General features: G+C 36.2%; 1 protein-coding gene across 1 annotated transcript in view; it reads left to right on the forward strand.

Moving 5' to 3' along the window:
- Positions 1–15,681: 15,681 nt before the first annotated feature.
- Positions 15,682–26,846, forward strand: part of B3GAT2 (beta-1,3-glucuronyltransferase 2) — a 95,615-nt gene continuing 84,450 nt past the window's right edge. The window contains exon 1 of the mRNA XM_074310566.1: positions 15,682–17,225. Within this exon, the coding sequence (XP_074166667.1) occupies positions 16,551–17,225 (675 nt within the window). The 5' untranslated portion in view covers positions 15,682–16,550. The remainder of the gene's footprint in view (positions 17,226–26,846) is intronic.

The raw sequence follows: 26,846 nt of genomic DNA on the forward strand, positions 1-26,846 counted from the left end.
TCCAAAAATAAATATTGTAATAACTTCAAAAAGAATTTAGAAATTAAATAAAAGAAAATGAGGAACAAATTTTAAAAAGCAATTCAAGAAAATTATGAAATTAGAAAACCAATTAGAAAAGAAATACAAAATCATAAGAAAAAATAAAAAGGAATTCCAAAATCAAGTTAGAGAAAATGAGGAAAAATTGGGAAAAGACCCTGATGCTAAGAAATATTGAAGGAAAAAGGAGATGAAAGTATGAGATGGATAGATAGTATCATGGACAAAGTTCTAGAGATACAGAAGATAGAAAGGACTAGAGTGTTACAGTATATAACTGAAGGGATTCGACAACAACATACACTTCCCACCCTCTATCTTTTCTTCTCTAAGCTAAATAATCCCAATGCGTTCAACCAATCCTTTCTTGACATGAACTCAAGGTTAAGTTACCCTGGTGTGGACAGGCTCAATGAATTACCTTCTGATACATTTGCATCCAGAACTTAAGAAAAAGCAACAGACCTATACAGGGCAATATACAGAGAAATTCTCTTCTGCTCAATTTTGGAAGCTATGTGTCTCTCGAGTCTTAGACAAGTAAGTGAGGCAACTGAAGCCAGGATGGGAGTAATGGAAGGGGTTAGGGAGCAGGAGGAGGGGAGAAGGTTGGGAGCAGTCAAATGCCTGGAAACACCAAAGAGATTAAAGAGTAGATTTAATAGAACAAAGAAATAGGAACAGTGGAAGGAAAGGAGATTGTCATTGCCATCCAACATGGGAATTCCAAATCATTATATAATATTGAATAAGACATTTATAACTACTGAAAAATTAGGGGAAGCCCTAAAGACAAAATAAGCATATATGTAATGTAAACTACCACGATCGTGAGAATTTAGCTTACACCTGAGAACTATCGCTTTGATACCTATGTTATGGAACATATTTAAGAAATTTTGTGACATCATTCCTACATATGAAGCTCCTACCTAAGGAAATCTTTTTTTTTTTTTTAATCAATCAGCAGGCAGCTAATTGGTATAATAAAAAAAGCACCAGCCCTGAAGTCAGGAGGACCTGAATTCAAATCAGACCTTAGACACTTAATACTTCCTGGCTCAATTGTCTCAGCAAAAAAAAAAAAAAAATCAGCAAGCATTTGTCAATCAAACAATAAACAAGTATTTATTAAATATCTACTATACTGTGTTCTAAATACAGAGGATATAAAATAAAGAATAAAACAATCCTTATTTTCAAGGAGCTTACATTCTAATGAGGGAGATAACAAATATATGTATAAACATAGGACCAACACAAACAGACAGATTGATAGATAGAAAGACAGATAAAAAGATAGATAGGTGGATGGATGGATGGATGGATGAATGGATACAGGATTGCTAAGAATGGGAGGCAACAGCAGTTGGGATGATCAGGAAAGGTTATATATAGAAATTCCTGCTGTATTTCAGGTGGGCTATAGGAAATGAGGTTACAAACACAAACACAAAAATGAAATCATACATATTAGGGAAAACAAAACATGCATGCATGTGTGTATGTAAATATATGTCTGCATACAATCAAGGAACAAGGAAACAATAATCAATATGGGGTCAGTTTTCAGATAAGTTACATGGGTTGCTTGAAATGTAAAATTGTGAGAAAACTCTTATCAATTCTCAGATCTGATTGTGTTTCTAGTCAGCATAACCTAGGTTCTTAGTAAAGATCTCTAAGCAACACTTAGAGGTGGTCCAGCTTCCCAGCCATGCAGGTTCAAACAATGCAACAAAGTTTCTCCTAATCCCCACAACTGAATAAAATTTTCTCACAAGATAGAAATTAGACTAGATCCATAACTGAATAGAAAGGGAACTGAATTAGATTCAGAATTGAGTCACAAGATGAGTCAGTGTTGTTCACTTAATTCCCCCTACAACTTATTGCTCTAATACCCTCAGTTCCCTCAATTTTTTTTCACATAGTAGGTCATAAAAGGTTCAGTGATCCAAACATTTAAATTTATTGAGCTTTTTAGCAGTATTAAGTCATCCACATTGCATTTTCCCATTGTTCTGGGTTGGTAGACTGTTAAATGTAAGTTAGAAATTGTCATGATGTTCCTAAATTAATAAGGTTTTTAAGCAGTTTTTTTTTTCTAAATTATTGTTAGTAAAAGGGCATCAACATTTTCATTTCCTAATTTAGGTGTGACTAACTGTGCTGTTTTAATTCTATAATATGGAAAGCTTTTGCATTTAATAGGAGAAAACTACATTTTATAAAATTTTCAATTTATGTACAGGAGAGTGAGCAGACTGTGGAGCTGAGAAGTAATACAGTAAACAAATAGAGTAAAGTGAAATGTGATTAAGATAAATGTGATATAATAAATGGCATATTTAATAAAGCAATATTGCTTTTCCTAGACAAGAGGGACAATATAGACCCGTCAAATAAAATGTTAATTATATTATTTGAGAATTATACAATATCTCATGTTTAATGGGCAAGATAGGAAGGTAGTTAATTACTTTGTTGAAAAATTAAATCTTATTGGAGTTTATTAAAAGTTATACCAAGTAATTTAATATACTTTCAACCTAAATTTTCTGAAATGATATGGAACTTATAAAATGATATAACAGAAATAATGGTCAAAAGGAATAATTAAACTAAATTAAGAACACTGCAATTAGCTTTATAGCTTTAATCTGCTAAACAATTATGAAATGGGTTTATTTCACATTAATTCCAGTAACTTAAATCAAAACAGTTATGCCATCGTTATGAATATACCATAAAGTATCCCACACAATTATCTGATACTTTTCATTTATAAAATACATTTCATCCTTTTTCTTTTCTTTTTTTTTCACTTTCAAAGTTTTTATTGATATTGTTTATTTCATACACCATCATAGTTATCCCATGAACTCTTCCTCTTTCCCTCCCAGACAGTAATCCTATATAAGAAAAAGTATTTTTGAAGGAGCAAGACAAAAAAAAAAAAACCCAGGATAATTAATGCACTGAAAAACCCAAAAAAATATACACAATGTGTAATACCACTGGATCTTCAATTTCCATGAAGGGATGGGTTACATTATCCTCTCATTTCTCATTTGAGTCCTTTTGTTGTTCATTTTTTAAATTGTTCTTTCCATTTACATTTATATTTTATAGATACTATAAATATTGTTTTCTTGCCTCTGCTGGCTTTTTAAAAAATTTGTAAATTTATTTTTTTTCTTCTCTTCCCTCCTCACCCTCCCCAACCCTAGAGAGGTCTATCTAACACTCACATAAATATATATACATACATACACATATATGTGTGTGTGTGTGTATAATTATTCTATACATATTTCTATTTATCAGTTCTTTCTCTGGATACAGATAACTTGTTTCTTCATAAGTCCTTTGTAGTTAATTTGGGTATTTATAATAGACAAAAGAACTCAATTTGCTCAAATTCATTCTTAAAACAATATTGTTGTCACCATATAGAATATTCTCCTGGTTCTGCTATTTTGCTCTTTGTTTTTTCATGCAAGTCTTTCCATATTTTTTTTCTAAAATCATTGAGCTCATCATTTCTCATAACGCAGTAGTATTCCATCACAATCATATACCACAACTTGTTCAGCCATTCCCTAATTGATGGACATCTGAAATTTCCATCTGTTTGCCAACACAAAGAGAACTGCTATAAAATTCATACTTTTTCAAATTTAATTTTCTCTATCAGATTTTGTTTTGTTTTAGCCCTAACAGTTTTCAGTGGGAGCAATTTCCTTCACTAATACAAATCAACAACTCATCTATAACTCAAATTCATAATTGTGTGTGACACTATTATGTGAAGTGACTTGCCTATGGACCCAAAACTAGTTTGTCGAGGCAGGATTTGAATCCAAGTCTTTTTGATTCTCAAGCCAATCCTTTATCTGCTACATCTTGCTGCTGTTTTTAAAGTATGCAGGTAAGTGTTTAATTCTCCCTTTTTGCCAAGTCGTTGGCAATAAAAGGATTACAATTCAGATCTCATACTGAATTTGCTATAATTTTATCCCCTGGACATATTGCTTTCCTTCCAGTTAAAATCAATTTGGTGTTCCTTCTCATTTTTTTTAGTAGCCCTTTTAGTAACCGACTCACAGCAAAATTGATTCATTCATAATGAATCTAAGGATGTTTAGCATATTATAGTAAAAAAAAAAAAAGCCCAGGGATAGAACTTAGAAAATTATGGTTTTCATTTTTACTCTTATCACTTCCTAGCTTTGTGTCTTTGGGCAATCACTTATGGAGTAGTTCTTCAAGCTTGTTTCCTCATCTGATAAACTGAAATCCTAATGCTTGCCCTGCCTCTCAAAAAAGAAGTGCTTTATAAATTGTAATTTCTTTAGATGTCAAGACTGCATAAAAATCATAACAACAAGGTGACCAATAAATAAAGTAATGTATTTATTCAAGGTCAAGGAATTGTAATCTGCTACAATGCACTCTGTCTTACACAGGCAGGGAAGTTCAGTGACAAGAATTACCAACAGCAATTAAATACACTCAAAAGGAGGCAGAGGTAAAAAAAAATGGAATAGCAGTTCACAAGTTGTTTTATTGCAGGGAGATATTACATTCTTGGAAAAATCACAGGACTGGTTTCAGCACTCCTAGCCAACAGTAACAGACCTCTGACTGTGCCCAAATCAGTGTCACCTTTAGATCATCAGAATAGCTGAATTTATGGGAAGGGAAGGGATTGCAGAAGTCTCCTTGGAGTTATTTCTGTCAAGGACCATGGGCAGATAGAAACTGTTGGCCACAGCAGAGATTCCCAGTTTACCTTGGCTGTAGGGGTGGTTACAAATTGTTAATCAGAACTGGCTAAGGAGCTCCAGAATTTCCTAGGGATTGAAAAATAGCAAAAAATCCTTAGGCCAGGTAGTAAATTGGAAAGAGCTTTTAATTTGGAATCAGAGAAAGGAAACGACACCTACTATATGCCAAGCAATGTGCTAAGCGCTTTCCAAATACAATCTCATTTTAAATGAAGAAATTAAAGCTATCTATAACCATATGAAAAAAATGTTTTAAGTCATTATTGATTAGAGAATGCAAATTAAAACCACTTTGAGGTACTATCTCATAACCTATCAGATTAACTAATATGACAGAAAAGAAAGATGACAAATATTGGAGATGTTGGAAAATTGGAATGCATTGTGGAGTTGTGAACTGATCCAACCATTCTGGAGAGCAATTTAGAACTATGCCCAAAAGGAAATCTGTGCATACCCTTTGATCCAGCAATACCATAGTACTGGTGTACTAGCTCTGAATCCCCAAAAAGGATTGTACAAAAATATTTATAGCAGCTCTTTTTGTAGTAGCAAAAAATTGGAAATTGAGGGGATACCCATTATTGGGGGAATGGCTGAACAAGTTGTGATATTTGAATATAATGGAATGATATCCTTCTATAAGAAATGATAAGTAGGCAGATTTCAGAAAACCCTGGAAAATATTTAATATGAACTAATGCTGAGTGAAGTGAGCAGAACCAAGAAAATGTCATACATGGTAACAACAACATTGTACAATTATCAACTATGATGGATTTAGCTCTTAGTACAGTGATCTAAGACAATTCCAAAAGACTCATGATGGAAAATTCTATCCCCAAGTAGAGAAAGAACTATGGAAGCTGGATGCAAATCAAAGCATACTATTTTCACTTTTTTTTTAACCTCATAGTTTTTTTTTTCTTTTTGTTCTGATTCTTCTTACACCACATGAGTAATGTGGAAATATGTTTGATTGTACGGTATAATCTATATCATATTGCTTGCTGTTTTGGGGAAAAGAGGAAAGGAAGGAAAAGGGAAAAATTTGGAACTCAAAATCTTACAAAAAATGAATATTGAAAACTATCTTGAGACAGCTAGGTGGTGCAGTGAATAGGTCATCAGCCCTGAAGTCAGGAGGACCTAGGTTCAAATTGGTCTCAGACATTGAACACTTCCTAGCTGTGTGACCCTGGGCAAGTCACTTAACCCCAATTGCCTCAGTTTAAAAAATGATTATCTTTACATGTAATTGGGGAAAAAATAAAATACTATTAAGTGAAAAAAGAAAAAGACAACTTTAGTAAAAGTTAGCTCAAGTACTGAAGTTGAATTTTTGATTAATATTTACTCAACTTACTTAAATTTCTGCCATTCATTTTCTATGACAGACTTTTAGAAAGAATTTTGAATAGTTTGAAGTCAGGAAGACATAAGTTGGCATCCAGCCTAAGACACTATCTAGTTGTATGACCCTGAGTGAGTTAACTAATTTGTGACTCAGTTTCCTCTTCTGCAAAAAGATGCTAACAGAGCCTATCTCACAAGGTTATTGTTAAGATCAAATAAGATAATATACATAAAGCAATTTGAAAAAACTTAAAGCTCTACAAAAACAATACACATTTTCCATATGTATGTGTTTTAATATCAAACTATGGAGAGCATGGAGAATATACTGATATATGAGATTCATTCTAGATTTGGTTATCAATTTTTCTAAGATGGGAGAAGGTTAGTGAGCTTTCTTGATTTAAAATGGACTCTCAACAATTATGCTGAGCTGTGGCACTGAGAATTTTCATGGGTTAACTGGCCTTTTATTTAAACAAAACCCCAAGAGCTTTTCTTATAAAATAATAACCTAATCCTACAAACCTTATGTGGGCTGTAACTCCTATTCCCACTTCAGAAGCAAGGCTTCCTAATGTGCACTTTTTGTGACTAAAGCAGTAGTCTCAGAGACTCAGGCTGTTGCTGTTGATACCTGATGTGCAGAAGAATGAAGCAATGGTAAAAGTCCTGGAGTCCCTTGTTCCAGAGATTACAAGTCACATTGAGTAGATGAACAATTTTCTTCCTTGAGCTAAGCTTCATGTACTTTGATACCTGCCAAGCAATAAATAATTTAATAAAAATATAGGCACTCCAGTTGCCCAAATGTACTTCCATAAACTGAATCATTGATAAACTATCAAAAAAAACTTTTAAAATTCAAAACTAACAAAATACCTGACAAAAGAAACTATATCATTTCCTGACAGAGGAAATAAAATTTCTTATTTCATATTTAACTTTTAAAAGTGCCCATATCATAGATATACATAACAATATAAGCATGTGTACCTTCAATAGTATAACCAGTTTCACTTCTAAATTTTGTAAAAGTAGGATATTATTTCTTCTGGAATATTTAGAAAGATCCACTTATTTGAGATGATTCAACTCTGCCTGCTATCTTCCTACTTCATATCATAAGCAGAACAAATCAACAAATACAATGATGATGATAATGTTGATAATTAATGACATTGATATAATACTTTAAAGTAGTTTCCTACCATGTGGAGCTCTGTGCTAGATAGTGGCAGAGGCACAAGGGCGATAAAACAGAATCCCTGTCTTTATGACAGATTACTACCATACAAAACATTAGATGAGAATACAGCATAGAGATGCAGAACTAAGTACTCTGACCTAGACATTCTTCTCTCTATACAAACTTTTTCTTGGAGATCTCATGGGTTGAGTTCTTTTAATCTTTTTTTGTATGTCATGGATTTCTTTGGCAATCTAACAAAGCTTATGGACCCCTTCTCAGAAAAATGTTTCCAAATGCATAGAATGAAAGACATATGATTATAAAGGAAACCAATTATATTGAAATACATTTACTGAAAAGTTTTTAAAGTTCTTGGATCCAAGACTGATAATTCTTGATATGGGATAGAGCATAGCAAATTCTGCTTCATCCAGTTACCAATTGTGTTACCAATTGTGTTCAAATTCATTGAATTTTCCTCATTTATAAAGTACTTAATAGCACTTAACTCATAAGGTTATTCTCAGAAAAAATATGTGTAAAGTAGCATATTTTGAAGGACTATATAAATTTGAGCTACTTTTGCTATAATTAATATTTGATTTTTTTGGTGGTGTCATTATTATCTAGATATCTCTAAAATCGACATATCCCATTCTCATGTTTTTCTTTTTTAGATCAAGTCTTCTTCAACTGCATGCTGTAATCTTTGCCTGGATGTCCCATAGGTGTCTCAAATTCAATTTATTTAAAACACAGTTTTAAATGGTGTCAGTTATCAAAGAATGTTGAGTTTACTATATATCTATCATTACTAATAGAACAATAATTCAAAGCACACTAACCATGAACAGAATATCAACACTGGTAAACAAAGAACAATACCTAATTGAACTAAAATAAAACTCTGTACTCAATATTGTTTTAATAATAATGTTTAATTTTTCATAGTGAATAAATAACAGATATGAGTTATGCTTATAAACATTTTCAACAATTTATGTATGGTTAACGCATATGAAGAGGTAGTTTTCTAACAACCAAATATAAGTTATCAATAGGCATGTAAAAAAATGCTACAAATCATTAAGAATTAGAGAACTGCAAATTAATGCAACTCTGAAGTTTTACCTCACACTCATCACACACTGGGAAAGTTGACAAAAAGGGAAAGACAAATGCTGGAGGACCTGAAGAAAATCAGACATATCAATTCTATAATGGAACTGTAATTTGGTACAGCCATTCCGAAAATTAATTTTCAACTATGCCTAAATATTTACTAAACTGATCATAACCTTTGGCCTAATAATACTATTATTAGCCTTATACTCCAAAGAAATCAAAAAAGAGGGACATTTTTAGCAAACCTGGGAAGATTCAAAATGAAGTTGGCAGAACAAGGAAAACTCTGTGTGTGTGTGTGTGTGTGTGTGTGTAATGACTACAGCAATGTAAAGAAAAACATCTGTGAAAGACTTAAGAACAATGATCAATACATTGACCTGTCAAAGTCCAGAAAACTTGGAATGAAATCATGCTCCTCTATTCTTGACAGAAAGGTGATTAGATGTACAAAATGAACCATACAGCTTAACATTCAGCTGATTTGTTGTTTAACAATTTTTTTTGTTTCATTTTTTGTTCAAAATTTTTTGTTTCATAGAAATTCATGATTCTCTTTTTTCTCTTCTTGGGCATCTAGGTGTTGAAATACATAAAATGCTGGTTTTGAAGAAAGGAAAACCTAAGTTTCATTATTGCCTTAGATATTTGCTAACTGTGATCCTGGGTATGTCACTTCTCTGTGCTTTAGTTTTTCACCTGTAATATAGAAGAAATTAGAGAAGCTACTTCTTAGAGTTATTACTTTGAGGATCAAATTAACTAAATATTATTATTTTTATGAGCAAATATTTATATATTTAAATTTATTTTTATAAATATTTATATATTATATATTTCTATATAAGCAATTATATATGAAAGAAAATAAATAAAATTAAGGGCATGGATCTATTCAATTATTTTTACAGACTCTTCCAGTTCTACAAAACCTTGGAAGCAAACTAAAAATCCATTAATAAGGAAATTAAAGTTAAATAACTTATGGTACATTAATATAATGCAATATTGTATGGAAATTAATATAAAATCAAGTTATACAAAGTCTTCTCTGAAATAATACCAAGTAGAAAAAGCAGAAATATAACAATGAATTGTACACTAATTATGATGACATAAAGAAAAGGGAATAAAGAACATAAAAGACAATCAATTCTGATGAGACCTAGAAGAACTGAGATTGTATTATGGTACTTCATTTAAACGGTTAATTTAAATGGAAATAGACATTAAGCTTAGTTGTGTTTATGATATTGAATTTTTTTATCAGACATTTAAAAATAATTAAGGAAAACTTTTAAAATTTCAATTAACTTTTAAAAATCACAACTCCAGAAAATACATCATACTAATTTAAAGATCAGCCTTAACCCTTCTATAATTGTCTAATGCCAGATCTCAATGCAAAATGTGTTGAGTCCTAGCCACCACATTTGTCCAGCTATAGTCTTCTGGAACAAAAGCTATTTTAATATTTTAATCATTGATTCAAAATTAAAATGTTCAGTGATTACATAACATGTTTCAATTGTCTCACTCAAAGGTATGCTTTTGTTTTTGTTTTTGTTTTGGACCCTTAGTTTGTTTATTCGAAGACAACAACTGAATACACAAAGCTGATGGTTAGAGCCAGCACATTGAGGAGGGCGTCATCATTAATATAAAGGATGCTTTCTACTTATTCTGTTATACAAATAATTAGAAAGATTAAATGAAAATAAACACTGAGTAGTTATGCATGACTCTGAAGTTAGGTGATTATGCTAATTACCTTAGTGACTTTCACCAACCTTCATTATCAGCCACAAATCAAGTTTAAATTGTTTTACATGAGAATGAATTAAATAGAAAGGGGTTCTAATCTACTACTTTGTTTATAGGTCATAATATTGTTGTATCCCTTCAAATTCTAACCTTCCTTATTCTTATAGGAGTCATTTCTATTATGTTTTGTTTTGGGGTAGACCTGTAATTTCACTTGTGTAGAGAACTCTTGTAAGAAAATTCCCTCTATAAATGCAGACCAGCAGTCGTTTAGAAATGTATAATCTTAGAGTCTGGAACTACAAGAGGCTAAATGAATCTACCTAGAATCAAGAAACTTGAACCTTGACTCTGATCGAAGTCAGCTTCTATCTATTATAATAGGCTATTCTAAATCCATTCTACCTCAAATGGAATGAGAAATTGTTTACAGGTCACCTCTTTCCTAAAATATTTTTAGCTTCTCTTCCTTGGTTTTGTGCTTGAAGGGAGTCTTGACTTTTTCCAAGTTTTTTTTTCTTTAATTTTTACTCACTTGCTTCACTATGTCCAAATCAGTCTGAATCACTGACTGTAACAATATGGTATTTTGCAGTCATTTGAGATAAATGCTCCAGGAATAACATTAATTGGCATTTTTGAAGCACTTTAAGGTTTCCAAAATGCTTTGCTGACCAGACCTCATTTGAACTTCATCAAAATCCATGGAGGTAAATTACAGTGGATATTGTTGCTCCTATATTGGAGATGAAAGAATTTTTAAATTTTGCTTTAGTCAAGAATTGTGATTTTATTGGAGAGAGGATTCCTGGTGAGGAAACTCCTCCAACAATGTAGACAACTTTTCTGCTAGACTTAAAAGAACTATATAGAAACATATTAAACAGTTAAATAATTTGCCCAGGGTCACACAGCCATAGTATCAAATAGGCAGTATTTGAACCCAAATTTTCCTAACTCCAAAGTGAGAGCAGCTATGAACGACAGCATTTTGTCTCTTGAAGTAACTTTACAGATTAAGAAAATGAGGTTAAACAGTCACACAACTAGTGTCAGATAGATACAAGATTAGAACCCATGACCTTCCTGTTTCCATGTCTAAATGCAATCACCACCACATCAAGCTGCCTCCTAATAGTCATTTAGATTTTTCCATATGGAAATATTACTTTGTATTTAAAATATAGACCTTTTTTTTTTTACTTGCAGTCCTTTTATGTTACCAATAACCTATAAATTTTCTGCTAACCACAATCTCCACCGCACAGATGGTCCCTATTTCGATGCATTATCTGTCCCATTTTGCATAGTTTATAGTACAGTTTCTTAATGACCTTCCCAGTGATCCTTTCAGGGAAGAAGTCTTGCTGAGTAACACTATTCCCATAGAGTACAGAATCAAATAATGTTACAACAGGTAGGGATTTAAGACAACTTTCCAATGTTCTAGGTGAGGCTTTTGAAGTTCAGAAAGGTTGTAACTTGCCCACAACTAAGAAGCAGCAGAACTTGAACTTGAACCCAGTATTCTGGATTCCCAAGTCAGTATTCTTTTCATGATGCTTTGCTTCCTGTATTTGTTTTTTATGGAAATATGACATAATTTGAAAAACTGCCACTTGGTGGTAGGATGGTTTTAAACTATCACTTTTATTCATGGTCAACTTAAAGAAGGAACCAAATAAATAGGAGAGCAAGAAATGAATGATAACAGTGAAGACTCAGTGACAATAGCAACAAATACTTTTCTTCTTGTATCTCACTACCACTTTTGCATTTAGTTTAGGTGCTGAAGGGTATTTGGCTAAGTACGATACCCATGACCAAAGATGACTATGATCACAAGCTCCAGCAAAATTCTAAATTAAATGACCAGATTTTATTTGAAGAATAGTTCCTACACGAATGGTCTTGATTTCCCAAGAATTACTTATTTTAAAAATTAGTCTGAGAAGGTAAATAAGGTTCATAAATCCATCAATAGGTATTTATTAAGCACCTATTAAGTGCTAGGAACTGTCAGCCAAGCTATAGTTAAGTGCCTACTGTGAGCCAAGTATTGAGCTAAGCACTGTGAAAACAGAAGGAGATAAAAGAACCCTTGTTTTCAAAGAGCTTACAATATTATGGGAAATGCTACAGGCAAACAAATAGGTATAAACTATTTACATACAGGATGAATGGGAAGTAATTAACAGAGGGAAGGCATTAGAATTAAGGGGATAAGTGTGGGAAAAGCTTCCTGTAAAAGGGATTTTAGTTGGGATTTAAAGGAAGCCAATAGGTAGAGAGATAAAGAAGGAAAGCATTCCCGATATAGGGGGAAAGCCTGGAGGAAACAGACTGCCTGTCTTATGTGTGAGACATCAAGATCTTGAGATTATATCACAAGTTTGTGTCAGGAAACAAGAAGACTGGAAAGGTAGGAGGGGCTAGGTTATGAAGGGCTTTGAACTTCAAATAAAAGAGGAAGCTCACATATTACTGGAGTTTACTGAGTAGGGGATGACATCAGTATACCTTTGGGAAAATCATATTGGTGGGTATATGGAGAAAATGGAATGGAGGAGGGGGAGGAGGAGAGAGAAGCTTGAGGCAAGATGATCTAAGTATGAGGTAATGAGAGTCTGTACCTGCATGGCAGCAGTGTTAGAGAAGGGGACCTATTGAAAAAAATGTTACAAAAGTGAAAACAACAAGCCTTGGCAACAGATTGATTTCGGGGGAGAAAGAAAATGAGTTGAGGATTAAGATTTGAGGGATTGGGGAAATGGTGTTATCTATGACAATAACAGGGATATTATTATTATATGTATACTTGCTAGGAAATTTGAATACAATATATATGATTGAAATATAGTCTTCTTAAAGCAATGAGACTCCTTCAGCAGCCACTTGAGTTTTAATCCAGCTTAGTTTCAACAAATAGTAAAATATGTTTCCAATAATATGGATGAAATTTTAGCATATGGGTTGTGGGTGCTTTGCTATCCAACAAAAAGAAATTCTTTTATTGACTCCATCTCCTTAAAATATTGATTTCAGCTTTCATCAAAACATGACAAAAGTGATACAAAAAATGACACATTTCTCCCAACTGTGCTACATTGAGCTAATACAGAGTATAATCAGAATATGATTTCTTATACATAATTCTTATGTATTTCTTATACATAATACCCCATCTCCCAACTCCATACTTTTGCACAAGCTTGTTCCCAATACTTGCAATTCACTCTGTCCTTACCTCTTAAAACTTCTTAGAAATTTCCTTCAAAGCTCAGCTCAGATACTATTCTCTGAGACATTTTATAAGATCTCTCAGGAGCTAGTGCTTCTCCTATTTTCAAAATTTTTAATTTGTGTTTTACATACTCATATATACTAATGTTCTGTGCTTTCACACACATTAACTCCATAAGAGCCAAGATGCTACTTTGGTTGGTTGAGAAGTTTAAATGTGCAGATTTTGCCCTTGTTTTAGGGACAGAAGAGAAGGTTAAGGAAGCAAGAGTATAGACAGATCAGGTTAAAAAAAAAATTAAAAAAAAAAAACCTGAATCTGAAAAGAACAGTGCAAAAAGAAAGAGGAACCAGAGTATCTCCCTATGAAAGACCACCCATTTTCCCTATGCAGAGACAATAGGAAAGATTTATTTGTGAGTAGAGATGAAGGAAACTGGAATCTCAAGGGAAATATGTTTCCCAATTATTTATCAGGCACTCACATGAATATAAAGCTTTCATATTCTCTGTCCCTCAGGAATATATGCCTATAATGCATTTGGGGACAGAATAGAATGACATTAATTACCCTTGCTCCTTTCCCTCTCTGGGGCGAATAGGATAGCAAGGGATCCAGCTGCTTGATTCACAGTTGCCAAGTTCCTTTCATACAGTAGTACAAGGTTGAAAATAATCATCCATGGTTTACAAAGCTATTGGCCCTGTTTAATGCTAGTTGAAGAATACAGAGATGTATCTGTATTCCTACTTGTTACACTGTATCTCATTTGATTTGGGATGGTACCTTTTGTTATTTAACATTTACAGAAAAGGGACTGGAGCATTATACTGTGTATGGTGTGATGGGCTGTAATGGTCAGAAGACTTACATTGTAAGCTTCAGCTTGGACCCTGGAGCCTGAGGTGGTAAATAAGACACCTGACCCACCTGACCCCACTAGGTGAGAAGTTTCCTCCTCTGTATGAAGAAAAGATGAGATGATATTTAAGGCTTCTTTTCCAGCCAAACAGCATTCTATGATTCACAGGAAACCTTTGAGCCTCAGTTTCCTCAGTTGTAAAAATCAGGATAGCAATAGCTGTCTTAATTTCCCTACAAGGCTGTTGTGAGAATCATGTGAAATTGTGTGTGTGTGAAAGCACAGAGCATTATACATGAATCTCAGTATTAATAATAGCCAACAAAAGTATTAAAAGGAGGGGGAAGAAGAAGAGAAGGAAGAGGAATTACTAAATAAAAGAAGTTTGGATTATGAGCTTAAAGTTTCAGGTTTGTGTGCCTGGGAATGACAGCCAGAAACAAACATTAAGTATTTAAATTGGAACCTTTCCCCCTGGGTTCTCTCACATGCCCTCAGCCTTTGTGTGACATCCATCCATCTCTCCATATGAGGCTTTTTTTTTAAATTATTGATTTTTGTTTTTCTATAAAAGTACGTTTTGTTTTACGCTGTTGGCATGATATCCTAATACACAAACCTACTGCTGTTATCTCTCTCGGAACCAATATGCTGATTCTAAATAAGAACCTTTTTTTTTTTTTTTTTTTTTTTTTTTTTGGTTCTCTCTCTCTTTTACTGTTTGAAGAATCCCCTCCGCTTTTCTCCCACTCTCTCCCCACCTGAGGTCTCCTGAGTTTTCAGCACGTGAATAGATTTTCCTGTCTGTTCTCCAAAGACCCTGCAGTATTTCAGAAAGGAGAGATCAGCAAACAAACCTCCCAGCATCCAGTTCCTTCCAGCAACCAGCTTGTGAGCCCCCCCCCTCTTTTCAGTGCAGCCCCAGGGGATCTCTTCGAGTAGGCAGAGCCACCAGAACGCAGGGCAGCGGTTGGCGGCGGCCGTAGTGGTGTTGGTAGTGGTAGTGGCAACGGCCAGTAGCAGCAGCGGCTACAGAACCTACAGTAGTAGCAGCAGCAGGCTTGCGTGGGGCTTTCATTCTGGCCAGCACCAAGACCCAGGCAGAGGGAGGACCTCCCTCGCTTCCCCCCCCCCCAAACACACCCACCCACCCACCCACTCCCATCCTCCCCACTCACAAACCTTCTTCTCTACCAGTAGCAGCGCTGCTGTCTTCCCACAGGAGAACTGGGAGGACTGCTAGAGTCTGCATCACAACCCTTCCCTCCCCTCCTTTTTTTTTTTTTTTTTTTTTTTTTTTTTTTTTTTTTTTTTTTCTTCTTTTTCTTTCCTTGCTTTGGGATCTTGCTGCTGGAGACGGGAGATGTTCAGAGAAGAGGAGGAGGGACCACAACAGAGTCGGCAGCAGCGGTGGCACTGGGGCAGCTTGGCACAGAGCGGCAGCTAGACTGTCCTCAGCATCTCTCCCAAGTCCTCACTGCCCCGACCAGGATGTGAGGAAGAAAAACCTCTTCTACCGCTCTCTTGACTCAAGCCTGCCCTCCTCTAAGGGAGCACTCGCTACTCTTCTTCTCTGATCGAGGCTGTTATCCAGCCTGTGGGGGTGCTGCGTGCTTTGGACCTCTTTTCCCTGCTCCGTCTCTCTCAGACCCTCTTCCTGCTGCCCCGGGACGGCAGAGAGGAGATCTGGACCAGTAGCGTGGCTGATTTAAAAGCCTATTAAGAGTGAAAGACCACCGCCCTTCCCCCTCCGGCCGCCCTGTGCCAGCCTTTCCAGCCACTCGGGTCTTTTCAACACAACTCTGGAAGAGAAAAAGAAGGGGACTGGAAGGAGCCCCACTCACCTGCTAAGCTGAAGAACTGGAGGTGGGAGAAGGAAGCCCAACCGCTTCTCCCTTTGGCCCCTCACCTGCTCACTGCGCTCACATCCCTAACCAACGCGCCCCTCAGTGGGGCTCTTCTCGTACCCCGCTCGCGCTGCCTGTCATGCACTGAGCCCCTGCCCTGGGACTCCAGCTCTCCCTATGGGGAGGGCTCCCCACCAAGCTCCGTGAACTAAGGAAAGGCGGCGGTGGCATTTGGGCGCTGAGCGCCCCGGGTTCCGAGCTGCGGCTCGGAGGAGCCCTGCCCCCCCGGCCCCGGAGTGCCCCCTGGAAGGCCTGGAGGGGCCCCATGGGGGCGAGAGGGGTTGGGGGTGAGCGCACCATGAAGTCCCTCCTCTTCAGTCGCTTCTTCATCCTTCTGCCCTGGGTACTCATCGTCATCATCATGATCGACGTGGACCCCCGCCGACCTGCGCCCCATCTCGGCCCGCACCCTCACTTCTCCCCGTACGCGGCCGGCCGCTGGGGCGCAGCCCAGCGCCCCAGCGGCCCGCGTTCCCCGCCGCTCCCTCGGGACGGCGGCCCCGACGGCGGCCCCCAGCGGGGCGTGGAACAAACTCGCAACCGCTCGCAGCCGCCTCCGCCTCAGCTGCCCACGCCGCTGCCCACCATCTATGCCATCACCCCCACCTACAGCCGCCCGGTGCAGAAAGCAGAGCTCACGCGGCTGGCCAACACCTTCCGGCAGGTGGCGCAGCTGCACTGGATCCTGGTGGAGGACGCGGCCGGCCGCAGTGAGCTGGTGAGCCGCTTCCTGGCCCGAGCGGGGCTGCCCAGCACCCACCTGCACGTGCCCACGCCCCGGCGATACAAGCGGCCCGGCCTGCCGCGGGCCACGGAGCAGCGCAACGCCGGCCTCGCCTGGCTGCGCCAGACGCACCAGCACGAGCCTCAGCGGCCGCAGCCCGGCGTACTCTTCTTCGCCGACGACGACAACACTTACAGCCTGGAGCTCTTCCAAGAGGTAGTGAGCTTCCCGCGCACCTGGGGCGGGAGGGGCCGCGGGGCGGGGCTCACTCAGGGTTCCGGAGCTGGGGCCCCCAGTGCGCTTGAGGCAGCCTCTCCGCCCCCCTTTACACCCGAACAAGGTCCTGAATCCTCAATGCCTCCCCCTGGGGTGGCGGTCACCGGCGCTCCTGCACTCACCCGGCCCCGTCCCCAAGGGAAGAGAGACAGGCAGCCGGTGGCCCTTACTCCCCCTTTCACATCCAGGGATGGGGTGAGGGGGACACTTCCATTCCTCAGACACTACACATTGCCTGTGCTAAGTCCTGCTTAGTAGGGATTGAAACCAGCAGACTGTTGGAGTTGCAGTTTTAAGACCTGAGTTCGAATCCCAGCCCCGCCACTTAATACCCACCTGTAGGCAGGTCACTCAATTTCACCAGGCTCCCCTTCACTTTTAAAAGGAGGGGACCTAGATAGTCTACCTCTCACCCTGCAGCTGTGACCTTACTTATTTGATGTTTGTGAAAGGAATGGAGGAGCCCATTTAACCCAACCTGCAATTATTAAGTACCTACTACTTGCCCGGAGCTGTTAGGTACTGGGAATACAAGTAAATAAAAAGCACTTAAAACTGGGAAATCTTGGAGTTGGGGCGAAGTGAAAAAGTTGTAACTTAGAAGGATTGGAATAGAGAAAATGGTCATATCACAGATTTCAGCAAAGCAGAAAACCAGATCAGGGAGAGAATCACTTTTTGATTCAGAATTTTAATTTTCATTGGTGTAGAGAATTTCTGGTGTGGAAACTCCATCCACCCACGAAAATCTACCGCTACTCTGTTACTTCTCAGTATTAGAATGTTGCCAAGTGCACGGAGAAGTTAAATGATGTAACAAGATTGGTTTCCTATCTGATTCACCACTGCCTTCCTAAAGATCTACTAAAGGAGTAGAAAGAAAAGATAGGAAGGTTATATTTTAAAAATAGCATCTGAATAATGAGTTTTCTCCTGCCTTTCTTGTGCACAATTCCATGGCACATTTTATTTGGAAGCAATAACATGCCTTTTTGCAAATAATTTTCCTTTCAAACTTTTAGATTCTGGAAGTTAGAACTAAACACCTTCAAAGAAAAAACTGCGTTGTGGCATTCTATATGTGTTTGCCCTATCCCCAGCTATTTTTGTTTAACCTCTTTTTTTGAACCCAAGGAATATGTTGAACTCCCTCTCCTATTCCAAGATGTTTCTTTGGAGAAATAGCTTTTTGCAAGGAGGGAATCAGTATTCTGCTCAATGGGACATGGCCTGACAGCAGAATCCAGGCTATCTCTTCAAGCTGGCCACTTCACTAGAGGTATGACAAATGTTTACTTTGTGATCCTTTTAAAGTTTAAATATCCCAATACATGCACAAACATCAGGTACGCTTCAAGTTATTGTTTCTGGATTTCCTAGAGACAAATGGTGATTTCTTTAAAAACTTTTTTTTTTTTTTCTGTAAGAAATATTGTTTCAAAGACAACACATTCCTTGCTTCCTTAAATTTTTACAGTCACTCAGACTCCCCCAAATAAAATGGGAGTGCAAAAATATTTTTATCATTCTTCATGTTTAGACATTTAATCAATAATATTCACAAATCATATCAAATATGAATCATACTGTTCTTGCTTCTAAATACTCTCTATCTCAAGTCTGTAACATGACTCAGTCTGCCCTACTCCCTGATTCTTCTCTGACTTTCTCTATGTTCAAATTAGTATCTACCTTCCTAAATGAAATATTGTGGGATATTTTTTTCCAAACTACAGTGTAAAGATCTTTCATTTCTAAATGCCATTCACAGCTTTGATTTTCATTCATTCAATTCAGCATTTATTAAGCATGTACATGGTGCCAAGCACTGTAGTAGGTTTTGGACATAGAGACAAAATACATAAATATATAAACAGTTTTTCTATAAATAGATACAAACACACTATATATGTATGTAAACGTACATATACACTATATATATGTGTGTGTGTATATATATATATATATATATATATATATATATATATATATATATATACACACATATATGTGTGTGTATGTATTCCTTGCCCTTTAAAGAGTTGTATTTCATTGGCTTGAAAATAACATCCACAGATAAACAAGGTTATATACATATACATATGTATATATATACTATACACACACATGTTTTGTGCAATCTGGGGACATATTTTCATATATATATGTATGTATGGTAGGTAGGTATGTGCCTGTGTGTGTGTATGTCTATATACTGTATATTGTATATGTTTGCTTATATAAATAGTAAGAGGATATGGAGAGAAAAGTCAAAGTAAAGTGAATAGAAAATTGGCCTTAAAACCAAGACCACCCGGGCCTAGTGGCTCTTTGGTCTTTTACAAATCATTTAACTAATTTCTCAATGACCTAGCCAATTCTTGGGAACGCTACAGTGCTAACCTGTATTAGAAAGAGAATTTCTTCTCTCAAAATTTCCAGTAACAATGAAATCACAGGTCCATTCTGAATCCCTTTTTCAAAATTGGAGGTAGGACAATAAGAACTGAAAGACTGAGGGTAATCCTGAGATTCTACTCTATCTCTTCATTCATTATCTTCTACTCCATAAACAGCCAGAGAAGAACCGACTCTCCCTTCTCTTTTGCTTCAGACATGGATTTCCTGTGATTTTCTGTAGAAACAAATGAAGCTAGGGCTTGTATGATGGACCTTTGCATTATTCAAGTCAACAGATACTCATTAGGCAAGCACCCACTATGTTTCTGAGCAGCACAACAGCTTCTTAGTTTATTTAGCTAATTTTTTTCTCCTGCTGGGGTACTTTCTTCATTAGAAGTGACTTTCATTTAGAATCACAATCATAATTTTAATTCACCGTAATTTTACCCTAAATCACCCCCCTCCCTCACTTGGAAGTTACCTTTAACTGTGAACATCTATTGTGTTTATGTAAAGTAATTTACACTCTCTTTAATTAATCTGTTAGGAGATTGGATTGTAAAGGAAAATGATTTTCAATTTATGCCTAGCTTCTAGCTCCTTGATGTGAGATGTGAGATCCTTTTTTTCCCCTGCTGGTGGGAGAATTGGCATATCCTTGGAAATTCAACTCATCAGAATACAACCTTCCTTCTGATGTCTCCCAAGCTAGAAGGGAGGGTGTTAATTAGTGGACATTAAACAGAAAGAAATGTTCCTGTAGATTTTTTATTGGAACATAGGAAGAATAATTGCTAGAGTAGAAGAAAAGTATATTGTATGGAAGGTAGGAAAACTGTAGAGATTCCCAATATACAATGAGGATATGCACAAATTTTAGAGATATAAAATCACAGTAAGATATTCTATATGGATTCATAACCAGAAAGATGTATGAGTGAAAGAAATAAACTTATGCTGTAAAAGAAGCAGCACATCTGTTGTCTATCAAACAGAAAAATACCTTTTATTATATCCAGAAAAGGAACTCTCACACCCATAGCACTTTATGGTATGGATGACAAAATTTTAGAATTTAGAATTAAGCAACTACAAGACAGGAATGCTGTTTTCCAATTCTTCTGAATTCTCCTCACTCTCTCCTCTTATTATCCCCTCTCCATATAGCATTTTATGCAGGGCAGGCATCTGTTACTTAATAGTCTCTTTTTACAGTTTCTTATTCTTTTATTTGCATAATGAGTAACAATGAATGTTTTGAAAGTCCATTTGATGAAATTTGGAAATCTGTATATTGATACATTACTCTCCCTAGTTGTCAGGTTATTTTTAAATCCTAATTTATTAATGTAAAAGAATTATGAAGTTTACTCTAGAATTTAATGGTTTCATATGCATTGGAAGATTTCATGGAGTGGTGGACAGAAAGCTGTCCTCAAATCCATTGTTTTATTATTTTTTTTAAATTTATGTTTTAAGCAACTTTCAAAAAGTTAAAAGCTCTTGGTGTTGATGTACATTGTTAGGGAGGAGTTTCCTCAGTTGGAAGTTTACAATACCAGTGAAATCACAGGTGCAGACCCTTTGTATTATATTATAGGGACATGACATATACCTTTTTGTACGTAAGCTAAAAAGTATATCTGAAAACAGGATTTCTTTCTTTTGGGGGTGGGAAAACTATATATTCAAAGAAAAGTAGAGACTGCTAAAGCTAAAATGTTCATTTTATCCTTTTGTCTCCTACTAGAAAAAAGCACCTACAAAAAAACCCCAATAATATAAAACCATTTTTAAAGAGATTCACAGCAGTTAAGAAAGAATGTCCCAAGACAGACTTCATCTTTTATTCATGGTATTTCTAATTTCTATGAATGATGTTAAAGTAGATAAGATAAAAGGAGGAAAATGAACCAGGTACAAATTAGCTCCCTATGTATTGGCTGCAAAGGCAGGAAAGTAAAGGATGAAAGGTCTCCAAATTAAATTAAAGGCGCAACAGGCAATCCATGTTCAATTATTTCTCCTTAGTAAGTGGAATGGTAGTTTTTTCTCACATTCAACTAACTAATTTTCAGCCTCCCCTTTATACTGGGCTGTGCTGGAAAGGCAGTGTTTGTATTGAACAGTCCCATATTCACACACACATCCATTTGCAAATGAAGCTCTGTGTGAATTGTACCCACAGAAACAAAACAGGTCATTTGTAAGAAGTGGTATCAAAGGCTTTTCAACCTTAATATATAACTAAAAGCACCCTTTGCTTTTTTCTCTGCAGCCCTTATAGATTTTTGCATGATTGGATCATGGGCAATTCCTACTCCACCACCACTGATGCCCCTCTCCTTTATATATCTTATTGATCTAACTCCCTAGAACAGCTCGTTTACAAAGGATTTAAGTCCTCTTAATAAATGTCAGAGTTACAAATAACTGTAACTTTCATGTAACTGATTACCAAGTAATATTTTCAATAGATCAGATTTTTATTCTTGAAAATCTTGAGTTTTCCAGGATTTGTATCTAATTAATCTCAGGGAAAGTCAGTTTTCATCTCTGGGAATCAATTGAATTGAAAGGTTAAAGGGGAAAAAAATTGCTTTTCAGACAAGAACAAACTCTGAAACACTGATGTGATAGAAAGCTGGAGATCTTAATGAGATGAGATTAGGAAAACAAACACCAATACCAATTGGGCTTTGGGAAAGATATTGTCCTTTAAGGATGCATGTTGAAGATATCTCCTTCTCCCGGCCTTCCAAAGGGAGAAAAAAAAGAGAGAGAGACAGGTGCTAGGGCTTGGGCCTGATTCTTTCTTCTTTTAGGAGCCTTTTTTGTATTTTTTCTGGCTTGAGTCACAAACCAAAACCCAAAAATCTGAGTTAATAGCATTTGAAATCCAATTTACCCTAAATTGTAAATGCCCCATGTTTTCTCCTGATAGGTAACCTGAGGTCCACATTTTCCCTTAACCTTGATACACTTAGTTAAAGTGTTTTCTTTTCAAAGTGAATAAAGATAGACTAGAGATTCTGCCCCTCAGGTCTAGAATAAATAGAGCATTGGCCTGGAAAAGTACCACAAGTACTAAGCTTATGCTGCCCTGAAAACATGCCATATATCTATTAAGATATTAGGATATTTTGAAGATTAACATATAGATATATATGTGTGTATGCAGTCCTATTTTATAAGATTGAAAAACAGAAAGAGTGTACAGGAATTGTTTTGATGTATTTCAACTTCCTTTTCCCTATACATGGATCCCTGACTTGTATGTTCTCTATATTTCTTTGTATATTGATGACTTGTTTTTTGATGCCTTTACCCATATAGAGACCAATGATATCCATGTTTTGATTGACTATCAGGAATTATGTTCTAGAGTTCAAAACCTTGTGTCCTTCCTTCTTTCCCTTTCAGTCTTTTTCCCCAAAAATTCCTGCCCATGTGCCTTCCTAAACAGTTATTAGTGATTTTATTCTTTGTGCACTTATTCTCTTCAACAGAATGGAAACTTCTTGGTTTTTGTCAGTTTACTTAAATTCTAGTACTTTTGTGTTTTCCTTAGATCTGTGATGTCATTGGTACGAGGAACTCCTGGTATAGAAACCCCTAAATTGATTCAAATGAGTAAACTATTCTCATAACAGTAAAAGCCAAATTTTGAGCATAAAGGAATTTTCTAGGTTTAAATCAGATTTTTCTGATTCTAAAACCAGACTTCTATCCATTATGTTACTCTCTATCTTGTCTAATAGGTTTTTAAATAAACGTTTGTAGAATCGAATGGAATTAGTTTCTTCAAACTAATAGAGCAGAAGATCTGTCAAAACAGTTTCTATTTGTAGCCTCTGTGAATTTGTGTTTGCTCTATGCTGGTGGGGCTTGTTTTGGTACTTCTTAGATACTATAGTGGGTGACTGTAATTTCCTCTGTCTGCTCCACTTGCCTCCAAATTATGAGCTTATAACTTTTCTTTTGTATGAATAGTAATGAGAATAGCGATTGCTTATAAGACATGCTTCAGAAGCAAAATAGAAGAAGCTAAAGCCCAATGGTCTTATTTATTGAGTATTCTGCATTCTATTTTAAGCACAGTTTTCAAGATTGTACTTTCTATATAGAATTCAATAATATCCAAATATGACTCTTTACAGCCTTAGGACTCTGTTAGAATATCAGCATACTTTGTCTAGTTTATGCCTAAACATTACTGTAGATTTGAGTTCCATTGCCATTGAAGCATGAAATTTAAACTTTGCATATAAACTCAGCTCTTAACCTAAAAGGGGGCAGAATATATCTGCACACAAATAAATCAAAATAATGATACCTCAGCTTTTATATATAGCAAAAGAATGTGGCTTAGACTGAAATAATTTGTTAATAAAAACTGCAAAATCTTAAAGCAAAGCCAGTGTCAGTAATTCTTGTGTTTATTTTAAATAACTATTAAAATGATACATTAGCAACCTGGGTAGGAAGTGAAAATGAAGTTAATAATTTTTAATATGTAATCCCAGAAACAGATAAAAATCTTAGGAAATCTAGCATCTCCTTTATTACTATTGGTCTCCTCTTCCAAAATGGAACTCATCTTCTCTCCTTGGTTATAAATTCTCTTTTTTTCCTTTGACTTTTGTTTTCCTTATCTGTCTTTGCTTTATAGACTATATGCTTTTTCATTTTTTTTCATGGAGGTAAATTTAAGTTAGTATGTAAGCTTTTTATTTTCTGACATACCAAATTAAATGTTTATTCTGTTGTGTTTAGGTAAGAGTTGATAATTTCTCCGAGGAGATAAAATATGAAAATTTATTTCATACTTATTGATATGCATCAGCAACTGCATCTCCAGCATGTGCCTCTTGCCAGGACACCCAGAGCAGAATGAAGGGATGGTTTTCAAAACAGCCTTAGGTATCAGAATGGGATGGCAGTTGGGAAACCGTTTTGAATTATTTCAGATGAATAGGGAAGTTTATAATGTGAAGGAGATGCTGGAGGTCTGAGCCAATTTGAAGTGATAACAGTTCTAGAAAATAGACACTTGCCTGGATTTACATTCAGCAGGTGTACTGTAGGCAGCTCACTCCCTGAGGGCAGCAGGTTTTGCAGAAGGCAGTGCCAGATCACTAGCATATTCATTATGTTTTGTCTTGAAGGCCAGCATCCCCCACCCCTTACTGGTGAATGTGTACAATCTTTGTTAATTTCCTTGTTTAATTTTTTCTTCTGCATTAGGAAGTTCTCAGGCTTTATTTACTTAAATGGGGAAGTGTTTTTTTTTTAATTTTAATTGAAAAGCTAGAGGAAAGGAAGAAGGTTAGGAAAAATAAAATTACTTAAAAGAAAAATAATTTGGGCTTTTCACTTCAACTCAGAATTCACTACTTTTATCATTAATTTTGGAATGGGGGGGAGCAGGGTAAGATGAGTAAAAGGGCCATGTGCTAAACAGACTTCTTTAGTCATGAAGACATTACATCTTTAAATTCTCAATCTCTTCAGCTTTTATCTGTAGAAACCAAAGTGTTAAATTATAATACTTTTTTATTGAACAGATTGTAAGATGTCCAGGATACTTTAATTTTGGGGGTAATTGAGGTTTTCTTGTGAAATCCCCAAAGCTTATATTGAAAATTTGCCTGTTTTTAAAGAACCAATGAATCCCATGTCTGAGAAATTTTCTACTCTAACCTCCTTTTTTTATTATCCAAATGGAATCTAAAGTCAAGAGAGGTTTAAATTAGTTTGTTATGTTGACTCAAGCAAATTACTTAAACTCTGTGGACTCAAGATTTTTCATGTGAAAAGTGAGGGGATAGGGCAATGGCTCAGTAGGTAGAGCACCAGCCCTAAAATCAGAAGGACCTGCGTTCAAATCTGGTCTCAGACACTTAACTTCCTAGGTGTGTGACCCTGGGCAAGTCACTTACCCTCAGATGCCTCAGGAAAAAAAAAAAAACCTGAGGGGATTGGGTTAAATAATCTATAAGGTGCCCTCCAGCTCTATAAACTACTCAAATTTGTGGTAGGGCTGGAATTAGAACCCAATATTCCTAACTTGTCAGCAAGAAAAATTAAAGAAATTGGATATTTACTAATGTAATATCAACTCTATAACAATGCTATAGTTCGTATTAGATTTTAGACTCTTCCTACAAATAGAATCTGCTGGCTTACAACTCATCCCAAATTATAGAGATGTGCAGGAAATTGTGTGAAAGACTTCTTTACAGTGATCTTTAAATAGTCAGCAATAAAATGAAGGGCCTGGATGGACAGCACTTAGAGCAAAGCTATATTTTATTTTGTGTTGAAATTTGAAAGCATGTCAAAGTCCGTAGTAGATGCCTAGATGTTAGATACAGAAATGCAAAAATAGAAGTATTCATCTATAATACATCAGTACATCTTTAGTACATCATAGCATCTATTTTGAGCCCAGTAAGATGAGGATCAACTGGTTTTCCCCTCCTTTGTTTGCAATGGTAATGATTTTACAATTCTATAATATGGTACTAGGGGATTCTCAACCTGAGGTCCATGAACTTGGTTTAAAAAAATTGTTATAAGTATATTTCAACCTGATGTCCCTTATAATCCTATATATTTTATTTTGTACATTTAAAAGCATTATTCTAAAAAAGGGTCTGCAGGCTAGGTCCATGACACACAAAAAAAGTTAAGGATCATTGCTCTACAGTATTTGATGTAGGTTTGAAATTCTGCTTATGAAAATACTGTTTCTCAGAAACTTTGCAGAAACATTTTTATAATTACTCTAAATTATTATGATTGTTATTTACTAGTGCTTTAAGGTTTTCAATGAACATTACCTCATTTAATTCTCACTACAAACATGTGAAGGAGGTATAATTATTATCCGAATACATATAATAAGGATACCAAGGTTCAGAGAGGTAATATTGCTCAAAATTAGGGAATCAGTGGAAAAGGGTTTCATTTGGAGTCCAAATATCTGGGTTCAAGAACCAGCTGCACTTTAGGCAAATCTCTTCATTTCTCTAGGCCTCCATTTTCTTATCTGAGGAAAAATCATACATTTTGGCTAGTCTTCGGGTCAAGCTTTGTGTATATGATTCTAAGATCACAAAGTGAGTGGCAGGATTCAAATTCAGTTCTCTCCTT

Source organism: Sminthopsis crassicaudata, chromosome 4, assembly GCF_048593235.1.
Source record: "Sminthopsis crassicaudata isolate SCR6 chromosome 4, ASM4859323v1, whole genome shotgun sequence".
NCBI lineage: Eukaryota > Metazoa > Chordata > Mammalia > Dasyuromorphia > Dasyuridae > Sminthopsis > Sminthopsis crassicaudata.